Below are 16,280 nucleotides of genomic sequence, written 5' to 3'. Positions count from 1 at the left end.
TGTCTCTACAGATTTGCCTTCAAATGTTTTCATTTTAAACAGCTCCTTCCTTTCTAGCTTTAAATGACCCTCTCTTCCTTGGCTCTCTGCTGTGGAGTGAGTGGGTATTTTGTTGTCCCTCTGTCACAGCGGAGGCACCACTAGGTTCATGCTCATGAAACCTGCCCTCTTCCCATGAAGCCGGAAGCTTGTAGCTTCCTGAGCTTGTAACGGGATAATGGCTGAGTTCACTCGGCTTAATGGCTTCCCTGACAAGTGAGGCTGGAAATCCGCTTAATTTTCCATAGACTAACCCAGAAATGACTTTGCAGTTCTGAGACTCCATCAGATTATGGAGGGAGGGTGTTAACTGTGGTTTCCCTTATCTCTAAATAACAACTTCCTGTGTTAGTCTGGCATGAAGATGGCGCCAGGAAAACCCAACCGTGATTCTGCTGGTCCCACTACAACCAGACAGGGGGTGGGCAAACTTTCCATATTTGGAATGCTCCTTTCTGTCTATCAGTCCTTGTGACGCCTGAACACAAATAAAATAGGAGAAAAGTTGGTTCTCCCTGGAGCCATCTCAAGTTAAGATAGTGAGGATTAAGCAGGGTCCAGATTCTATTCTTGTCTTGTTGTGCCCCATGCCCCACCGGCCTCTGATCCAACTCTGTCCCCTATATGGGTTGCTACATGACGCATCTGAGAAGTAAACTATCAAAAAGAGAATATGGAACACAGGAAGTTGTTACAGGAGGTACATCCCAGCTAGCTCACCAGATGGAGGGCTTACCCAGTGGCTTATTCACTTGTGGAAAGGTAAAGAGAAAGGGCTTGGGAGGAGTCACTCAAGGTCATGTGGTCTGGTGGCAGAGCAATACGGAGCCACAAATACAGAGGCAAGAACCTGGCACATTTAGGGTTGGGATGTAGGGATGGGATGAGACTAGCCTTTGACTGGTGTGTGGACAAAATTTTCACTTTCTCTCAGCTACAGAAGCACCCTATGGGATGGACTAACCATTAAACATTTCTTTGCATGTTTTGCAAGTATTGACATTACTGGCAAAAGCTGCCAGTATAGACGTTTGTTATATGGGGATTAGAGTAGGATGTTTTAGTCAACTTAAGTGTAGGGAGAACTCTGTAAGGAAGAACACTTTTCACATATTCATATATATAGTCACATGGGCAGGGCATACCTGCCATGACCTCAACTCTTTGCTAGATGGTGAGGTTACAGAGATGAACAGACAGGGTCCCTCTCTTGTGGGAGATCTAATGAAGTGAGGTGACACAGGCATACAGAAGGGCAGTGTGTAATACAATGCACATTGTAACAAGTGCAAGAAAGGGGGACACTCTTGACAATGCTGGGCAGAGACTCTTAACAGCCAGGGGCTCAGAGAACTTCCCACATGGCAAAACTATGGGTGTTCAGAGATAAGGTGTATGAGAATGTGAGGAAAGAATGTACAAGTTTATCCATCTCCCTGATTTTCTGTTAACTTTTAGCATGGAATAGACTCAACAGACAGCTACTTTAGAGGAGATGGGTGAAGAGAAGCAGGTTGAAGGCATTTTCCAAGTGGGATGCCACTCTGCTTGGGCTGATTACACACATACCCCTCTTACAGTGGAACAAAGGCAAGAATGAGATTTGCCAACAGGAGGAAGAAAGTAAAATCTGCCATTGTTCCATGAAAGTTTCCTTCAGAGACATTTGAAAATTGTTTTTGGCTTAAAGGCAAGGGTCCAGCAGACCTGGGATATTAGGCAATGAAGGTGGGACAAGCCGTCAGCTCCTCTGAATGCAAACATCTCTATCATCTCTTTCTGGCAGGACTTTGTCCTGTGTTCTTTGTCCATGGGGCTCAAGATGATGGGTGGGTCCCTTATGTGGACATCACTCAGATGGTATCTTTCAAGACAGCACAGAAACAATATGACATGTGCAGAGAAATGGCAAGAGGAAACAGGCTTTTTTTTTTTAATTTAATTTAATTTTATTATGTTCTGTTAGTCACCATGCAGTACATCATTAGTTTTTGATGTAGTGTTCCATGATTCATTGTTTTCATATAACAACAGGCTATTTAAAAATGTATACACACACACACCAGGCACATAATTTATGTGAATTCAGATTTTGACACTCAGTGAAAAGAGATAACAGTCATTTAAGTAGAGCAAGAGATTCTGCCGGGGTCTATCCCTATTTTACTCTTGTTTTGATCTATGATCCACCTCAAGTTAATTTTGGATGTGGTGGGTAAGGGTTGAGGTGTTTTTGTTTCTGTTTTTGGCACTTTGATGTCCAATTGTTTTAGCACCAGGTTTGGAAAAGACTGTCTTTTTTCCCAGTGAATTACCTTGGCACCTTTATCTAAAGTTCAGTGGCTGTATGTGCATGGATCTTTTTGGGGATCCTGCTCTATTCCATTGATCTGTGGGTCTTGTTTATGTCCATATCACACTGCCATGACTATATAGCTCTATATTAAGTCTTGAAATCAGATAGTATTAGTCCTCCAACTTTGTTCTTTTTCAGAAATGCTTTGGCTATTCTAGGTCCTTTGTTTTTCCATATTCACTGTAAAACCAAATTGTCAATTTTACAAAAAAGCCTGAAAGGATTTTTTAAGGCATTGCTTTGAAACTATAGATCACTTTTGGGAAGAACTGGTATCTTAATAACCTTGAGTTGTCTCTTTGGTGAACATGGCATATCTCTCCATTTATTTAGATCATCTTTAGTTTCTTTCAGCAATATTTCATAGTTTTTGATGTGTAGTAATTTAAAATTAAATGTTAAATTTACCCATATGATTTTTATGGGCTCTCTACAGTATTTTTTAAAATTTTTTTAAAGATTTTATTTATTCATTTGAGACACAGAGATACAGAGAGAGAGAGAGAGAGAGAGAACGCATGAGCAGGGAAAGAGGCAGAGGGAGAGGGAGAAGCAGGCTCCTCTCTGAGCCAGGAGCCCGATGTTGGGCTCAATCCCAGGACCCTGGGATCATGACCTGAGCCAAAGGCAGATGCTTAACCATCTGAGCCACCCAGGCACCCCTCTACAGTATTTTAAATGGTAATTGTGTTTCATTTTCCAATTATTATTACTAGTAAGTAGATATACAACTGATTTTTTTAAATTTCCCATATTTCTTGCAACCTTTAAAAAATTACTTAATTCTCTGGGCTTTTTTTCACCATTTACAAAAGCTTTTTTTTTTTTTTTTAATAATTTTAGGCCAACAGAAAAAAACTGCAAAAATAACACAGAGAATTCCCATATGCCCTTCACCCTGCTTCCCCTAATGTTAACATCTTACATAACCACAGTAAGGTCAAAATCAGGAAATTAACACTGGGGCAGGCAATGCTATTAACTAATCTATGGAACTTGTTCCAGTTTCACCACTTCTGCAATTGGTCTGTCTTTCTAGTCCAACCCAGGATCCCCCACCACATTTACTTGAGTTTCTTTAGTAGCCTTATGTAGCTTGCTTTTTTTTTTAAGATTTCATAAGTTTCCCTTATATGATCATGTCATCAAAAATATAGTTTCCATTTTTCCTTTCCAATCTACGTACTTTTTATTTCTTTTTCTTACCTTACTGCACTGGCTAACACCTCCAATAAAATGTTGACGAGTATGTCAGAGGGGGAGACGAACCAGGAGAGATGATGGACTCTGAAAAACAAACTGAGGGTTCTAGAGGGTAGGGGGGGGTGGGGGGATGGGTTAGCCTGGTGATGGGTATTGAGGAGGGCACGTTCTGCATGGAGCACTGGGTGTTATGAACAAACAATGAATCATGGAACACTGCATCAAAAACTAATGATGTAATATATGGTGATTAACATAACAATAAAAAAATTAAAAAAAATAAAATAAAATGTTGACGAGCAGTGGTGAGAGCAGACATACTTGTTTTATTACCCATTTCAGAGGGGCAAAAAGCATTTAGTGTTTTGCTTTTATTAACTTGAAGTTCCCTTTATGCTAAATATGTGTTGAATTTTGACAAGCGTTTTTTTTTTTTTTCTGTGTCTGTTGAAATGATCTAAAATCGTTCTATACTTTGTTAACATGATGAATCACACTGAATGATTTTCAAATGTTAGACCAACCTTCCATCTCTGGAAGAATCTGCATTTGGTCATGATGCATTACCCTTTTTATTTATTGATTTCAATATGTCTGTTTTATAGCATTTACTGCTCTTAGATATTTTTGCTTTTGTTTTGTTTCAGTCTTAAAAAAAAAAAACTTGCTTATTTTCTCTTTCCCCTCCTATTAAAGGAGGTAAGTTCCAAGGAGATAGGAGCCTTTTCCTCACATGCAAGTTTGTGTTGTTGGCACCTAGACAACACACTGGTCTCGATGAACAATTGAATAGCATAATTTCTGGGTGGGTTGACACCTCCAAAGTGCAAATAATTCTCCAACTTTTTAAAAATAATGATGAGTTAGAAACCAACATAGATCAGGGTTAAATGTTCTTATTTGGGTTGTGATTTACACTGAAGTCTTCCTTATTCCATGACTGCATAGTTTGTCTTCCTTTCTTTCTACTCTCACATTCCAAGTCATCCTAAGTTTTGATTACCGTCCTTTCAGGCTGAATATGGGCACTTCTTCCTATAAAGAATCTCCTTGTGGGTGACTGACTCCACACATCTGCTAAACATGCCGAAGCTCTAACCTCCAATCAAGTCTTTCTTGTCTTTTCCCCAGAATCATGTAGGTAGTGGACTCTCACTACAAACTACTGTGTACACATGACATTTGCTTAGAAGAGAGGAGACATAAGTTAGAGAAGACTCATTGAAAAATAACTATACTTGTAACCATAGACCATGGTTTTAGGATATCCTAAGCCTAGGCAACCAGTATAATGATTAGGTATGAAAAAATAAAGTAAAATAAAATCATACCTTAGATGTAAAAGCCACCAAAATGTTTCTAGGACGTTCCTCCCTTAAGGAGGTTTGTATTTACAGTATTTTTTTTTACAGGTTCTTCCAAGAATTATATACTTATCTGAATAATGATCTTATGTAGCAATTATTGGGGGAAAACGTTCAACTATTTTAAAAGATAAGGACACAGAAAAGAATGTTTGTTCTCCATATGCCAAGAAGTAGACATAAGTGGTGTTCTCCAAACTTTCACAATTTGTACAAATTTTTGTTTTGTGAACAGTTTAGCAAATTCCTTCTCAGATACAGAAAAGATCAGTTGTAGTTTTAAGGATATTGGTTTTAGGCAAGTTAAAGCAATACAGGTTTTTTAGGTAAATGGCAAAACTAAACAGTAGCTTTACCTGACTCTGTCTTTTCTAGCTAGACTTGAAATATTTAATGTATAAGTTTTTATTCAGGTTCTCACATGCAGAGAAGTAGCACTAATCACAACACTTTCATGGTTCCTAGGGGACATTGTGATGCCCTCAACAAAGATTAAGAAGCTTATTCATTCCACAGTGTCAGTTGATCTGATTCTGCAATTCTTCAGAAAGAGTTGCTACAACTCCAAGCAGTCTTTCTAATTCTTGATTTTTGAATGAAACTTAAAACACCAATGTTGTAAGGTGATATAGAACATGTTTGCCAAATCTGAATGGAGTCAGCAAAGATAGAGGTCAGTCTTAGGGTAAGCCAATGTAAATTGTCACAAAAACACTTGGGATATAGATTTTTGTCCTCGTCTACCGTGCCTTGATACATTATGCTTCAGAATACAGCACTCTTCTAATTCTCAAGACCTATAAGCGTTTCTCTCTAATGTCTTAGTTGAAAGATAGTATTCCAGGAAGTGAGAATAAAAGATTACCTGTTTTACAGACAAAACCCAAAGATACAAACAAACCAGCTTTAAAAATAAATAAATAAAGGTGATTAACTCTAAGTGCAAATGAGAAGAACAAGCATTTTAGTCCCTTAACTCGGTGCTGTGCCTATCAGCGGTGGGAACTCTGTGTTGCTGATGTGACCGCGACCCCTAACAAGCCAGCTCGGAGCCTTGGTCACACCAGCAGTGATCCATACAAATGACACACAGCGAAGAAGAAGGAAGAGAAAGAGCCCACCCAGTTGTTTTTTGTTTTGTTTTGTTTAATTTATTTGACAGAGAGAGCACACAAGCAGGGGGAGCGACAGGCAGAGTGAGAGGAGAAGCAGGCTCCCCGCTGAGCAGGGAGCCCGATGTGGGGCTCAGCCGCAGGACCCTGGGATCAAGACCTGAGCTGAAGGCAGAGACTTCACCGACTGAACCACCAAGGTGCCCCCGTTTTTGTTTTGAGAAGAAATATGTCTATCGACTCTCAGTGCAGGAGTTTGTCCTGGGTTGCAGCCTCAGCTCTGCCATTCCTGATCTGTGGGAGCTCAGCCAAGGTCAAAGCGAGAAGGTAACTAAGATGCAACAGGAAATCAACGATGGGGGAGATTGTCCTGGAATCAAATTATAGGGGAGAGACACTGCCCCAAAAAAGAACAACTCCCACAACCTCCTCACACAGAGGAGGTTGCAAATAAGGGAGATTTTGCATTTACAAGGTCTTTGCTTCCAGGAAGCTCCATGTGTGAATCGCCAAAAGAAGATTATAGGGAAGGAGCCGCAGAAGCCACCTTTCCCGGGGGGAACCTGTGTGAAGGGTCACAGCGGAGCCTCCAGTGGAGCCAGGGCTGCCCCCTCCACTAGGACCCCCTGCTGCCAGGGCAGGGGTCTCTCTGGGCAACTCCCACTCATTCTCCCTCAGGAGGTCCGTTTACAGAAGTTTTGCAGACAAAGAAGCCAGTGTAGGGAAGGCAAGTTTCAAGGATTTGCCCAAGGCCACACTAGTTAAAATTAGAAAAAACAAAACCAAAAACCACCAATCTCAACATAATCTGAAGTTAGATTTCCCCAGGAAATGGTGTGGTGACTGATGATGCAAATCGGTCTGATAAGGAGATTGAAACTGAATATGGGGCTGGGGAAATTCACTCGGGAGAACACGGAGAGGCCAGGGTTCAGCCCTGTCTGCCGCCACTACCCTCAAGCCACAGGTTTGGTCTGAAATAAAGAATGCCACCAAAATTAACAATAAAAATGGATAATCATTGAACATTTATTACGAGCAGACAGCAGTCGAGGAGTGATCCATGCCTCAACTCATTTAAATAGACATATATATTTAAAACCATACTAATAAAAGTTCTAGAAGGCATCTGCTTCCAAAGCAAACCAGACTAACAGCCTTAGTAATCTGCTGTGATAGGCAGATGATATTTGAAATACGGAAGCCCTAGTGCTGGACACATCACGGGGAGCTGATCAGACTTGGTGCTGATTATGTTTTATGTTGGAGATGTCCGGGCTCAGGAAAGAGGCTTGAGGTGCCACGTAGTTATAGGGGGCACTCGGGGGCTCCCTGACCACGGGGAGGAAAGACCTGCAGTTTTCTACAATTATACAATTGCAACCATCGGTACTGGTACCTGCCCCGCTAGCAGGTCTCAATCCAGAATCACTGTCAATGTCTCAGGGAACTTCACCAGGTATTGTGAAGGAATCTCCCACATGTTGCATAAAATGTAAGTGGTACCCCTCCCCAGCAACGATCTTTTCCTATCTGGGAATGTGATGTGTTCTCTATCAGGAAGCACCCCTTTTCTTGGGTTTGCAAATATCTGTATGAAACCCCATTCTTTTCCACAAATTGAAGAGGAGCTTCAGAGTTGTTTTTGAGGACTTGGGCTGCTCTTCATATCTTGAGAGGATAATGTAGAGAGCTGGTCTCTCTCTGAACTTCCCCTTTAGATCCCTTGCCCCACTTGGGACTCACCGGGGAGGAGTTACATTTCTTGGCGAAGGCTGAACCTAATTGAGCATGCATAAAAAGATCTTGGGAGTTACGGTATACAAACATGAAACCATCTTATCTTAAAACCCTAGTTGGCAAAACATTTCCTACAGGTACTAGAACTCCATGGGGTAAGAGGGAGGAAGTTACAGTATATCTTATTCAGAATCTAACCCCAAGGAGAGTGTATTTTCATGATCATTCAACTATGTGCCTTGGAACAGAGTCCTGGGAACAGACTTGAGTGACCATTGCTGAGAAAAGTCAAAATGGCAGGCTAAGCATAACTCGGTTGTGCAATGCTTTGCCTCTTGTTTGTGTAAGAGTCCATTGATTCTCTAAATGGGGAATCAATTGCAATACTTTTAATAGAAGTGCTCAAAACAAAAACAGCAATCTGTGGAAACTTCCAGTGGCTTCCAGTGGCTTCAAGGACAAGACACTCCTCGTCTGTACTTCCCACCCTCTCAGTCACAAGCAAAGCTTGTGGTTTTGGTAGCTACGTGACCTCAGCCACAACGGCCCATTATGGTCCCCCCCAAAGGCAGCATCCACCATGACCACCACCCTCATCTCAGCTCCATCTCCTTCGTCACTTGTGGTCCCCTCAGCAGCAGTCACTGTTATGGTTCAGTGTCTTTGCTGTCTCACATCCCAACGGCAGCCACTGTGGGTAGACAATGGAGGCATCGGGCACTCCTTCAATATGTCTGATGTGGTGTCAAGGAAGTGGACACGTTTGTCCAAGGAGGCCCACTATTTGTGAAGCATGAAGGAGGAGGAGAATAAAGGGGAGCATTAAGAGTGGTGGTGTAGAGACATGTGTCGATGTCAAAGCAGTTGTTAGGTGCACCCGTGATGCGGGTGATCCCAAGGAGGCCAAACATGCCTCTGGAGGAGGGATGAGGGGATGAGGTGGCAGAAGTGGGGATGAAGAGTCAGAACACGGCGGGGAGAAAGAGCATGACTCGGAGCTCTCCCTTTTGCCTGCGATGGTTTTCACTCTGGAACTGAGGGTTTTGAGTTTGCAATCGTGTATGCTGACTTTGTTGACAGAGAGAAAGATTTCAGCCTTGCCTATAGTGGCTGAGCATCCAGTTAATGCCATAGGTTATGGGCTGAATGTGTCTCCCCCAAATTCACATGTTGAAGTCCTAACCCATAGTACCTCAGAATGTGACCTTATTTGGAGATAGAGTCTTTATGGAGGTAATTGAGTTAAAATGAGGTTATGAGGGTGGGTCTTAATCCGTTATAACCAGTGTCCTTATGAAAAGGGGACATTTGGAGATGGCACAGAGGACAAACACCAAGTAAGGATGAAGGCAGAGATTGGGGTTGTGTTTCTACGTGCCAAGGAACAACAAAGATGGCCAGCGAACCACCAAAATCTAGGGCAGAGGCATGGAATAGATTCTTCCTTAAGGTCTTCAGAAAGAAACAACCCCACCAACAACTTCATCTCAGACGTCTAGCCTACAGAACTGTGAAAGAATAAATTTCTGTGTTTCTACCACTTGGTTATAGCAGCCCTAACAAAATAACATCATCAAAATTCTTCGAGGAGGATGGATCCAGGTAAAATCCACATTCTAAAAGGAAACTACTGGGGCCCCTGGGTGGTTCAGTCTGTGAAGCGTCTGCCTTCGGCCCAGGTCATGATCCCAGGGTCCTGGGATCGAGCCCCACATCGGGCTCCCTCTCCCTCTGCCCTGCCCCCCGCCCCCTGCTGGTGCTCTCTCTCACTCTGTCTGTCAAATAAAAGGAAACTATTGATCTTGACAAAAGAGCATCCTTGTCTCTATGAACCTCTGTTAGATAATTCTTCACTGTAGCAGAAGACATGTTAAAAAGAAACCAAGAGTTGAAGAGAGAACAGTGTGAGGGAGTGAAAGAGAAGGCAAAGGTTGAGCAGCAATAATCCCCCACCTAGAGCTACAGATCTGAAATTAAAATGAATCCCAGCAATCAGAATTCTTTTTTTTTTATTTAAAGATTTTTATGTATTTATTGAGAGAGAGAATGGTAGAGAGAGAGCATGAGATGGAGGAAGGTCAGAGGGAGAAGCAGACTCCCCGCCGAGCAGGGAGCCCGATGCGGGACTCGATCCCGGCACCCCAGGATCATGACCTGAGCCGAAGGCAGTCGCTTAACCAACTGAGCCACCCAGGCGCCCCCAGCAATCAGCACTCTTATGCACCTTATAGACAGAGAGTACTCACCTGTCTCATGGGGCATTTTAGGAACAGGAAGACAGAGAACCTAAGAAGCAGCCTGACTTCCCTTCCCGCTGCTTCATTCTCTCACCAGCTGACCTTGGGCACGAGAGCCCTTCCTTCGTGTCTCAGTCCCCTCATCTACAAAAGGGACATAAGACGATTCGTTGTGCTCACTCATGGAACTACTAGAAGAATTAAGGTGAAATGAACATGAAACAGAGCGATAAATAAGTACTAGACAAGTCGAAGGAGTTCCATGAGCAGAGTTTGACTTTATTCACATAGCGCAAATGCCCTTTGCAAACTCAGTCAGATTTCTTTAGTCGATTTTCCTGCTTCTGACACTGCTCTTGGCTTTGGTTTGTTTTTCCTACTCCTATTTTTATTTTATCCCAGCTTCCTCACTCTGTTACTTTGCTTGTTTTAATTTTATCTTTTTAGATTGTATGCATTTTTATAACTGCCTTGACTTCTTTTTTCTGGAAGGAGGTGACACAAACATGAAAAATTAATGGTATAATAAGCTCAGCCCCAGCTACTTTAGGTTAAAGACGTGTTTACTCCATGTACAAATGTGTTAGCCCCGACCAGTCTCTTTGGGGTGCATATTTTTTCCAGATACAGGCTGCAGCTTGTGCTATTGCAACCGAACAATTCAGGACTCCTGAATTAAAATCTCGTCTGCACCTCTAGCTGGTGGTGTGAACTTCTACAAATTCACTAGTTTTTTTTTTTTTTTTTTAAATAAGCTTTAACTATAAGCACTGGGGTGCATGTGCCCCTTCGAATTACTATGTTTGTATCCTTTGGATAAATACCTAGTAGTGCAGTTGCTGGGTTGAAGTGTAGCTCTATTTTTAAATTTTTGAGGAACCTCCATACTGCAGCAATGGCCACAATAGCCAAACTCTGGAAAGAGCCTAGATGTCCATCAACAGATGAATGGATAAAGAAGATGTGGTGTATATACACCAGTATTTACTCAACCATCAAAAAGAATGAGATCTTGCCATTTGCAATGATGTGGTTGGAACTAGAGGGTATTATATAAGCTAAGCTAAATAAGTCAGTCAGAGATAGAAAAATACCATATCATTTCACTCATATGTGGAATTTAAGAAACAAAACAGAGGAACATAGAGGAAGGGAAGGAAAAATAAAATAAGATGAAAACAGAGAGGGTGGCAAACCATAAGAGATGCTGAACTCTAGGAAACAAACTGAGGGTTGCTGGAGGGGAGGTGGATGGAGGGATGGGGTAACTGGGTGATGGGCATTAAGGAGGGCACGTGATGGAATGAGCACTGGGAGTTATACACAACTGATGAATCACTAAATTCTACCTCTGAAACTAATAAAAAATAAATAAGAAAAGCCTTAAGTGAATCTTACTGGTCCAAGCATCAGGGAGACAGTAACAAAAGGGTGATCCATAACATGTGGACAATATTAAACGTCCACCTCCTAGTGGGCTCGGAGGGTTCAGTGGTGGATGCATAAAACAGCATGGCATGGGGATGCCGGGAGCATTCAGCACATGTCAGCTGTTCCAGGCGAGTCCCTCAGGAGACTCCGGCCTCATCAGGCAACCTGAGACCCAGGAACCAAGAGGCTGGCCGGTCTCTGCAACACTTCATTCATGACTTCAGCCTTTCCTTGGGTCTAACTTCCTGAAAGTACAGTGATGTTTGCAAGGTGGGCGCAAACTTAGTGGGATAAATGAAACTTTAGTCTGAAAGAGGAATGAGTGAACTAACGTTTTCCTTTGAATACCTATGAAAAACAGGAAGTCTCAATTTCTTTGAATGTCCACATAATGCAACCTGGCTGCATTTTATTCCAGTGAAGGAGTTTATTGCTTCTGTACACGACGAACATATCAGAATAGGAGTTTCTGTTAATTCTTACCACTTTTCAGGAGCAGCTTCTCTCCCAGTGACCCTTCCCCCTTTCCCACATCAGTACCTGATGCAACCCACTCCTTGGAACTGCAGGCGCCAGGAAGGACAGGTGGAAAAGAATTGCAAGGTCCAGGGAGAGGCCAGAGTGAGATGGGGGTGGGCAGCTGTCCAGGGTCCAGTGCAGGCTTGGGAATGGGGCAGGAGCTATCCGGACACAACTTGCTGACCTGAGACAAACAGCCTTATGCTTCAAATGCTTTAAAATGTATCTAGTTTAGTCAAATATTGGAAATAATGCCAGATGCCAACAGTAAAAGATGAGTGGGATAAACTGTGGGGCATTCTCTGAGTGAAATATTATATAGCTATTCAGAATCATGTTTTCAAAGAACATTTAGACAAGAAATTTCTCATGCTATAATGGGAGGATTGTTTTTTTTAAAGCAGTAGATAAAACCATACCACCATTTATAAAATGTGAACCTAAAACTGGTGATGAGAGAATTAACAAAAACAACACAACAAAAAGCTTATTATATGCCCTAAAAAGCTTAGGAGGAATGTTCTAACACACTGACAACGTGTAGCTCAGTATGATGATTTTGTTTTCTTCTGAAAACTTCCATGTTGCTTTACACACTTCTCCTTTAGAGAACATGTATTACCTTCATCATGCTAACAAATGAAAGTTATAACATACACATCAGCCTTTTGATTGAATTCAACCCTGACTCAGCTCCTGTGTGTTCTTGCATAGCCTTACACAGATTGACAAAAAACACAAGGTCCGGGTTCAGTCCTGGAGAGGTTCTCCAGGGTCCTTTACTTGGACTGCCCCGCCCCCAACAGGAAGGTACAACATGACTATCCTAATCTACAAAAGGAGCAAATGATAAGTGAGATTAAGTCACCTGCCCAAGGTCATATGGGTTATTAGTAGCACAAGAGGAGATTATTCTTATTATGAGAATACTATTATGTCAGTACTTCCCACAACTTATTAAAGCTAAAATTTATGGGGCGCCTGGGTGGTTCAGTCGGTTGAGCATCCAGCTCCTGACTTTGGCTCAAGTCCTAATCTCCAGGTCGTGAGATGGAGTCCCTTGTGGGGCTCCTCGCTCAGCAGGGAGTCTGCTTCTCTCCCTATCCCTCTGACCCTCTCCCCACCACGGGCCCAAGCTTGAGTGCATGTATGCACTCACCTCTCTCTCTCTCTCTCTCTCTCAAATAAATAAATAAATCTTAAAAAAAAAAAGCTAAAATTTATGTTCTCCCTGGGATAATGCAGTATCTCAAAGGAGACAATTGAAGTCTTCCATCATTTCATTAATATACTGGCAATTTTGTGTATATCCTGTCATTGTCAATATTGCAAAGAACACTGGAACTCTGCCCTTTCAGGCCATGGAGTCCTCCTGGGGCTTCAGTCCTCCTTGCCCCTTGTCATGTCTTGACCCCTGATCCGTGAGCCCAGGCTGGTTCAGCAGTGTCCTAGGCACCAACCTGACCTGGCCCCATGGGTGCCTTCAGAGCAGGGGCACCACGGTGGTCCAGATTCAGTCTGCCTGGATGCAAGGTCTCCCCCAACATCAAGAAGGCTAATCATCTGCCTCATCCAGCTGTCCCTGCTCACATGTTAGCTTCTCAACCAGGCCTACTCTGACCATCCTGCTTTCAGTGGCTCCCTCTTACCCCCACACTGCCTCCCCCTGCCCTGCTTTATTGTTCCCAAAGCACTTACCCAATGACACACTTTGTATCTTACTTGGTCTGCATTGTCCATCTTGCCCTAGAACCTGGGGCTCACAGCACAGGGGGTGTTGTCTGTTTTGTTGGCTGATGGAGTCTGGTTGTAGTTCAGTAAGTAGGTGCTCAGTTGGTATTTATTGGGAGGAAGGTGGAAAGAGGCAAAGAAGAGAAGGAGAAAGGAAGAAGAGAGGAGGGGAGGGGGGAGAAGAGGGAAGGAGGGGAGGTGGGCTAGGATTTTCCCCGTTTCCATAGCAGTAAATAACAGCATGCCTCCCCCACTCACCTGAAGATGGCCACCCTCCTAGAGCTATTTCCAGACCCTGCAGAGCCTTCCCCCTTGGCCCTGAGGGTGTGTCTTCCCTGCACTTCACTCAGTTGGTGCTTTTCCAGGTTCATTGGGTTCTGAGAAACCAGGCCCACCCAGCATGCAACAACACAGTGGCCATGTGGACAGGCGGATTTTCAGGCAGATGGACACCGAGGCCCCTGAGAGTTTCTGAAGGGAAGGCTGCATGCTCTCTATGGCAGCTCGGATGGAACCAGGTCTTAAGTGATCAGATGACTCATCACAGTGTGTGAACACGCAGCATGGTAGAGCACCACCTCTGGTCAACTTTTTAAAAATTTCCCCAGCTTCGAGGTATAAATGACTTATGACAGTGTGTAAGGTGTACAATGTGATGATTTTATGTATCCGTGTGTGATCTATATGATTACCACGATAAGTTAGTTAACATGTGCATCACTTCACATAGCTACCTTTTGTGTGTCTGTGTGTGGTGAGAACATTTAAGATCTATTCTCTTAGCAACTCTCAAGTATACAGTACATACTGTGAACTTAGTCACCATGCTGTACACTAGATCCCCAGAACTAATTCTTCCTACAAGCAAAAGTTTGTCCTAATAAACTTTTTGCTTTGTCCAATTTATCCAAATTTCTGTATTCATGGTTCAAATGTCAAAGACTCAGATCAGTTTGTTATTTGTAAACTCAACTTCTCAACACTTATTGTAATACAAAGAGCTCAAATATCTTCCCTTCATGTCATTTCATGTAGTTTTATATCAGCTCCATGGGTAGTGAGGAGCAATTGTTCTTAACAATAATGATTAGAAACAACAGCTACCACTTGTGTTCCAGACATTCTACTGGTGTTCTTTATACATATTCCTGATTATCTACAATGACCCTGTAAGATACATGTCATTATTCCTATATGAGAGAACAAAGATGCAGAGAGCTAAACAGCAACAGCTGGGAGGGCTGTAAGCAGATCCGGACTCCGGCACTGAAGTCTCACACTCTGTTTCACCAGCAGGATGGTTTTCAGGTAGAAGATCCACCTATTTCACTGTATGATGAGCGATATTGTGAAGTATTCATCTATAGTCTTTCTCACGTCTCACTTTTCCCTCCATCCAAGGCAATGGCACTAGAAAGTAAAAACACGTTATTGACTTTTTGTTCAAAAAACGTAAGATAGGAAATATTTCGAAGAAGACCGTCTGGTTAAAAACCCTTTGAAGTGTTAAGGGTACAGAAGAGAAAGGGAAGTTGATGCTGGTGGGTCCCTGATGACCACAGGATGAGATCCCCCAGATAATCTTGGAGACTGTGGGGTCTAAGAGAGACAAGACTTCTGTGTCTCCCACCATCTGGAAACCTGAGTGATAAGACCCTTGTTGAAGTTCCCCAAGGTCCTACGGTATGAGGACAAGAGCAGAGAGAGCTGGATGGTTGGCCAATGGCAAAAAGGGTTAGGGTGAACCCTGAAGTGGTTCATATCCCCGAGAGATCTGCAGAAGTTAGAGGAGGGAGAGAGACCACGTGTGTGAACAAAGGAACTGGGCACCCTGACAGGGTCATGGTCATGACCAGGGATGCTGAGGAGAGCAGTGAGGACCCTACAACCTGGGACCGGATAGGACATGGATATCTTATTGACCACCATTGTGGAGGGACACAGTAGATGGAAGTATGGACAACAACCAACATCCAGGAAACAGGGATGCCCCACTGAAGGCCTAACCTAATGTAGAACCCCCAAGACTTAGGAAGAGGAGAGGGAAAATCCTGGATTTACTGAAAATAAACCTGAAATGGCAGAGCTTATTTGGACTTATTTTAACTAAATTCTGTAGTCTACCTGAGATAGAATGGGGGTTCCAAAGAGAGGTTGGGTTATAGGAAAACAAAAAGATATTCACTTTTGGCCTGTGAAATATTATACAACTCAAGTTGCTTTCATTTATGTAACACACGCTCTTTCTACACCTATATTTTCTCTACTTGGTCAAATAAATTTGACCAAATTTATTCTATGATTTCATGGCATTGAGACTATCAGAAAAACTCAGTCTCTGATATGAGGACGTCTATTGAGGAAGAGTAATCTTGCTTGTAAAATGTAAAAATCTCTTATATACGCCTAATTTTATTGAATCCTCCCAATCATCCTCCATAGTAAACAGGGCAGATAATAGTATCTCAGTTTCAGAGATGAGGAAGCGAAGGCTCAGGGCAGCTAAGTTCCTTACCTAAAATCACAATGGAGGGAACAAGGCTCAGAG

General features: G+C 42.7%; 1 protein-coding gene across 1 annotated transcript in view; it reads left to right on the top strand.

Annotated features, from left to right (window-relative positions):
- The window catches only part of LOC112830467 (scavenger receptor cysteine-rich domain-containing protein DMBT1-like), a gene marked incomplete at its 5' end in the record, with an annotated part of 180,515 nt that overhangs the window by 53,005 nt on the left and 111,230 nt on the right, over positions 1–16,280 (top strand). Inside the window, 1 exon segment of the mRNA XM_073890438.1 lies at positions 8,777–8,799. Within this exon segment, the coding sequence (XP_073746539.1) occupies positions 8,777–8,799 (23 nt within the window).

The sequence above is a fragment of the Callorhinus ursinus genome, unplaced genomic scaffold (genome assembly GCF_003265705.2).
Source record: "Callorhinus ursinus isolate GAN/ISIS: 27379988/994484 unplaced genomic scaffold, GSC_fseal_2.0 scaffold155, whole genome shotgun sequence".
NCBI classification, from domain to species: domain Eukaryota; kingdom Metazoa; phylum Chordata; class Mammalia; order Carnivora; family Otariidae; genus Callorhinus; species Callorhinus ursinus.
The sequence above is the reverse complement of the archived record's forward strand: the minus strand, read 5'-3'. Positions and strand labels throughout refer to the sequence as shown.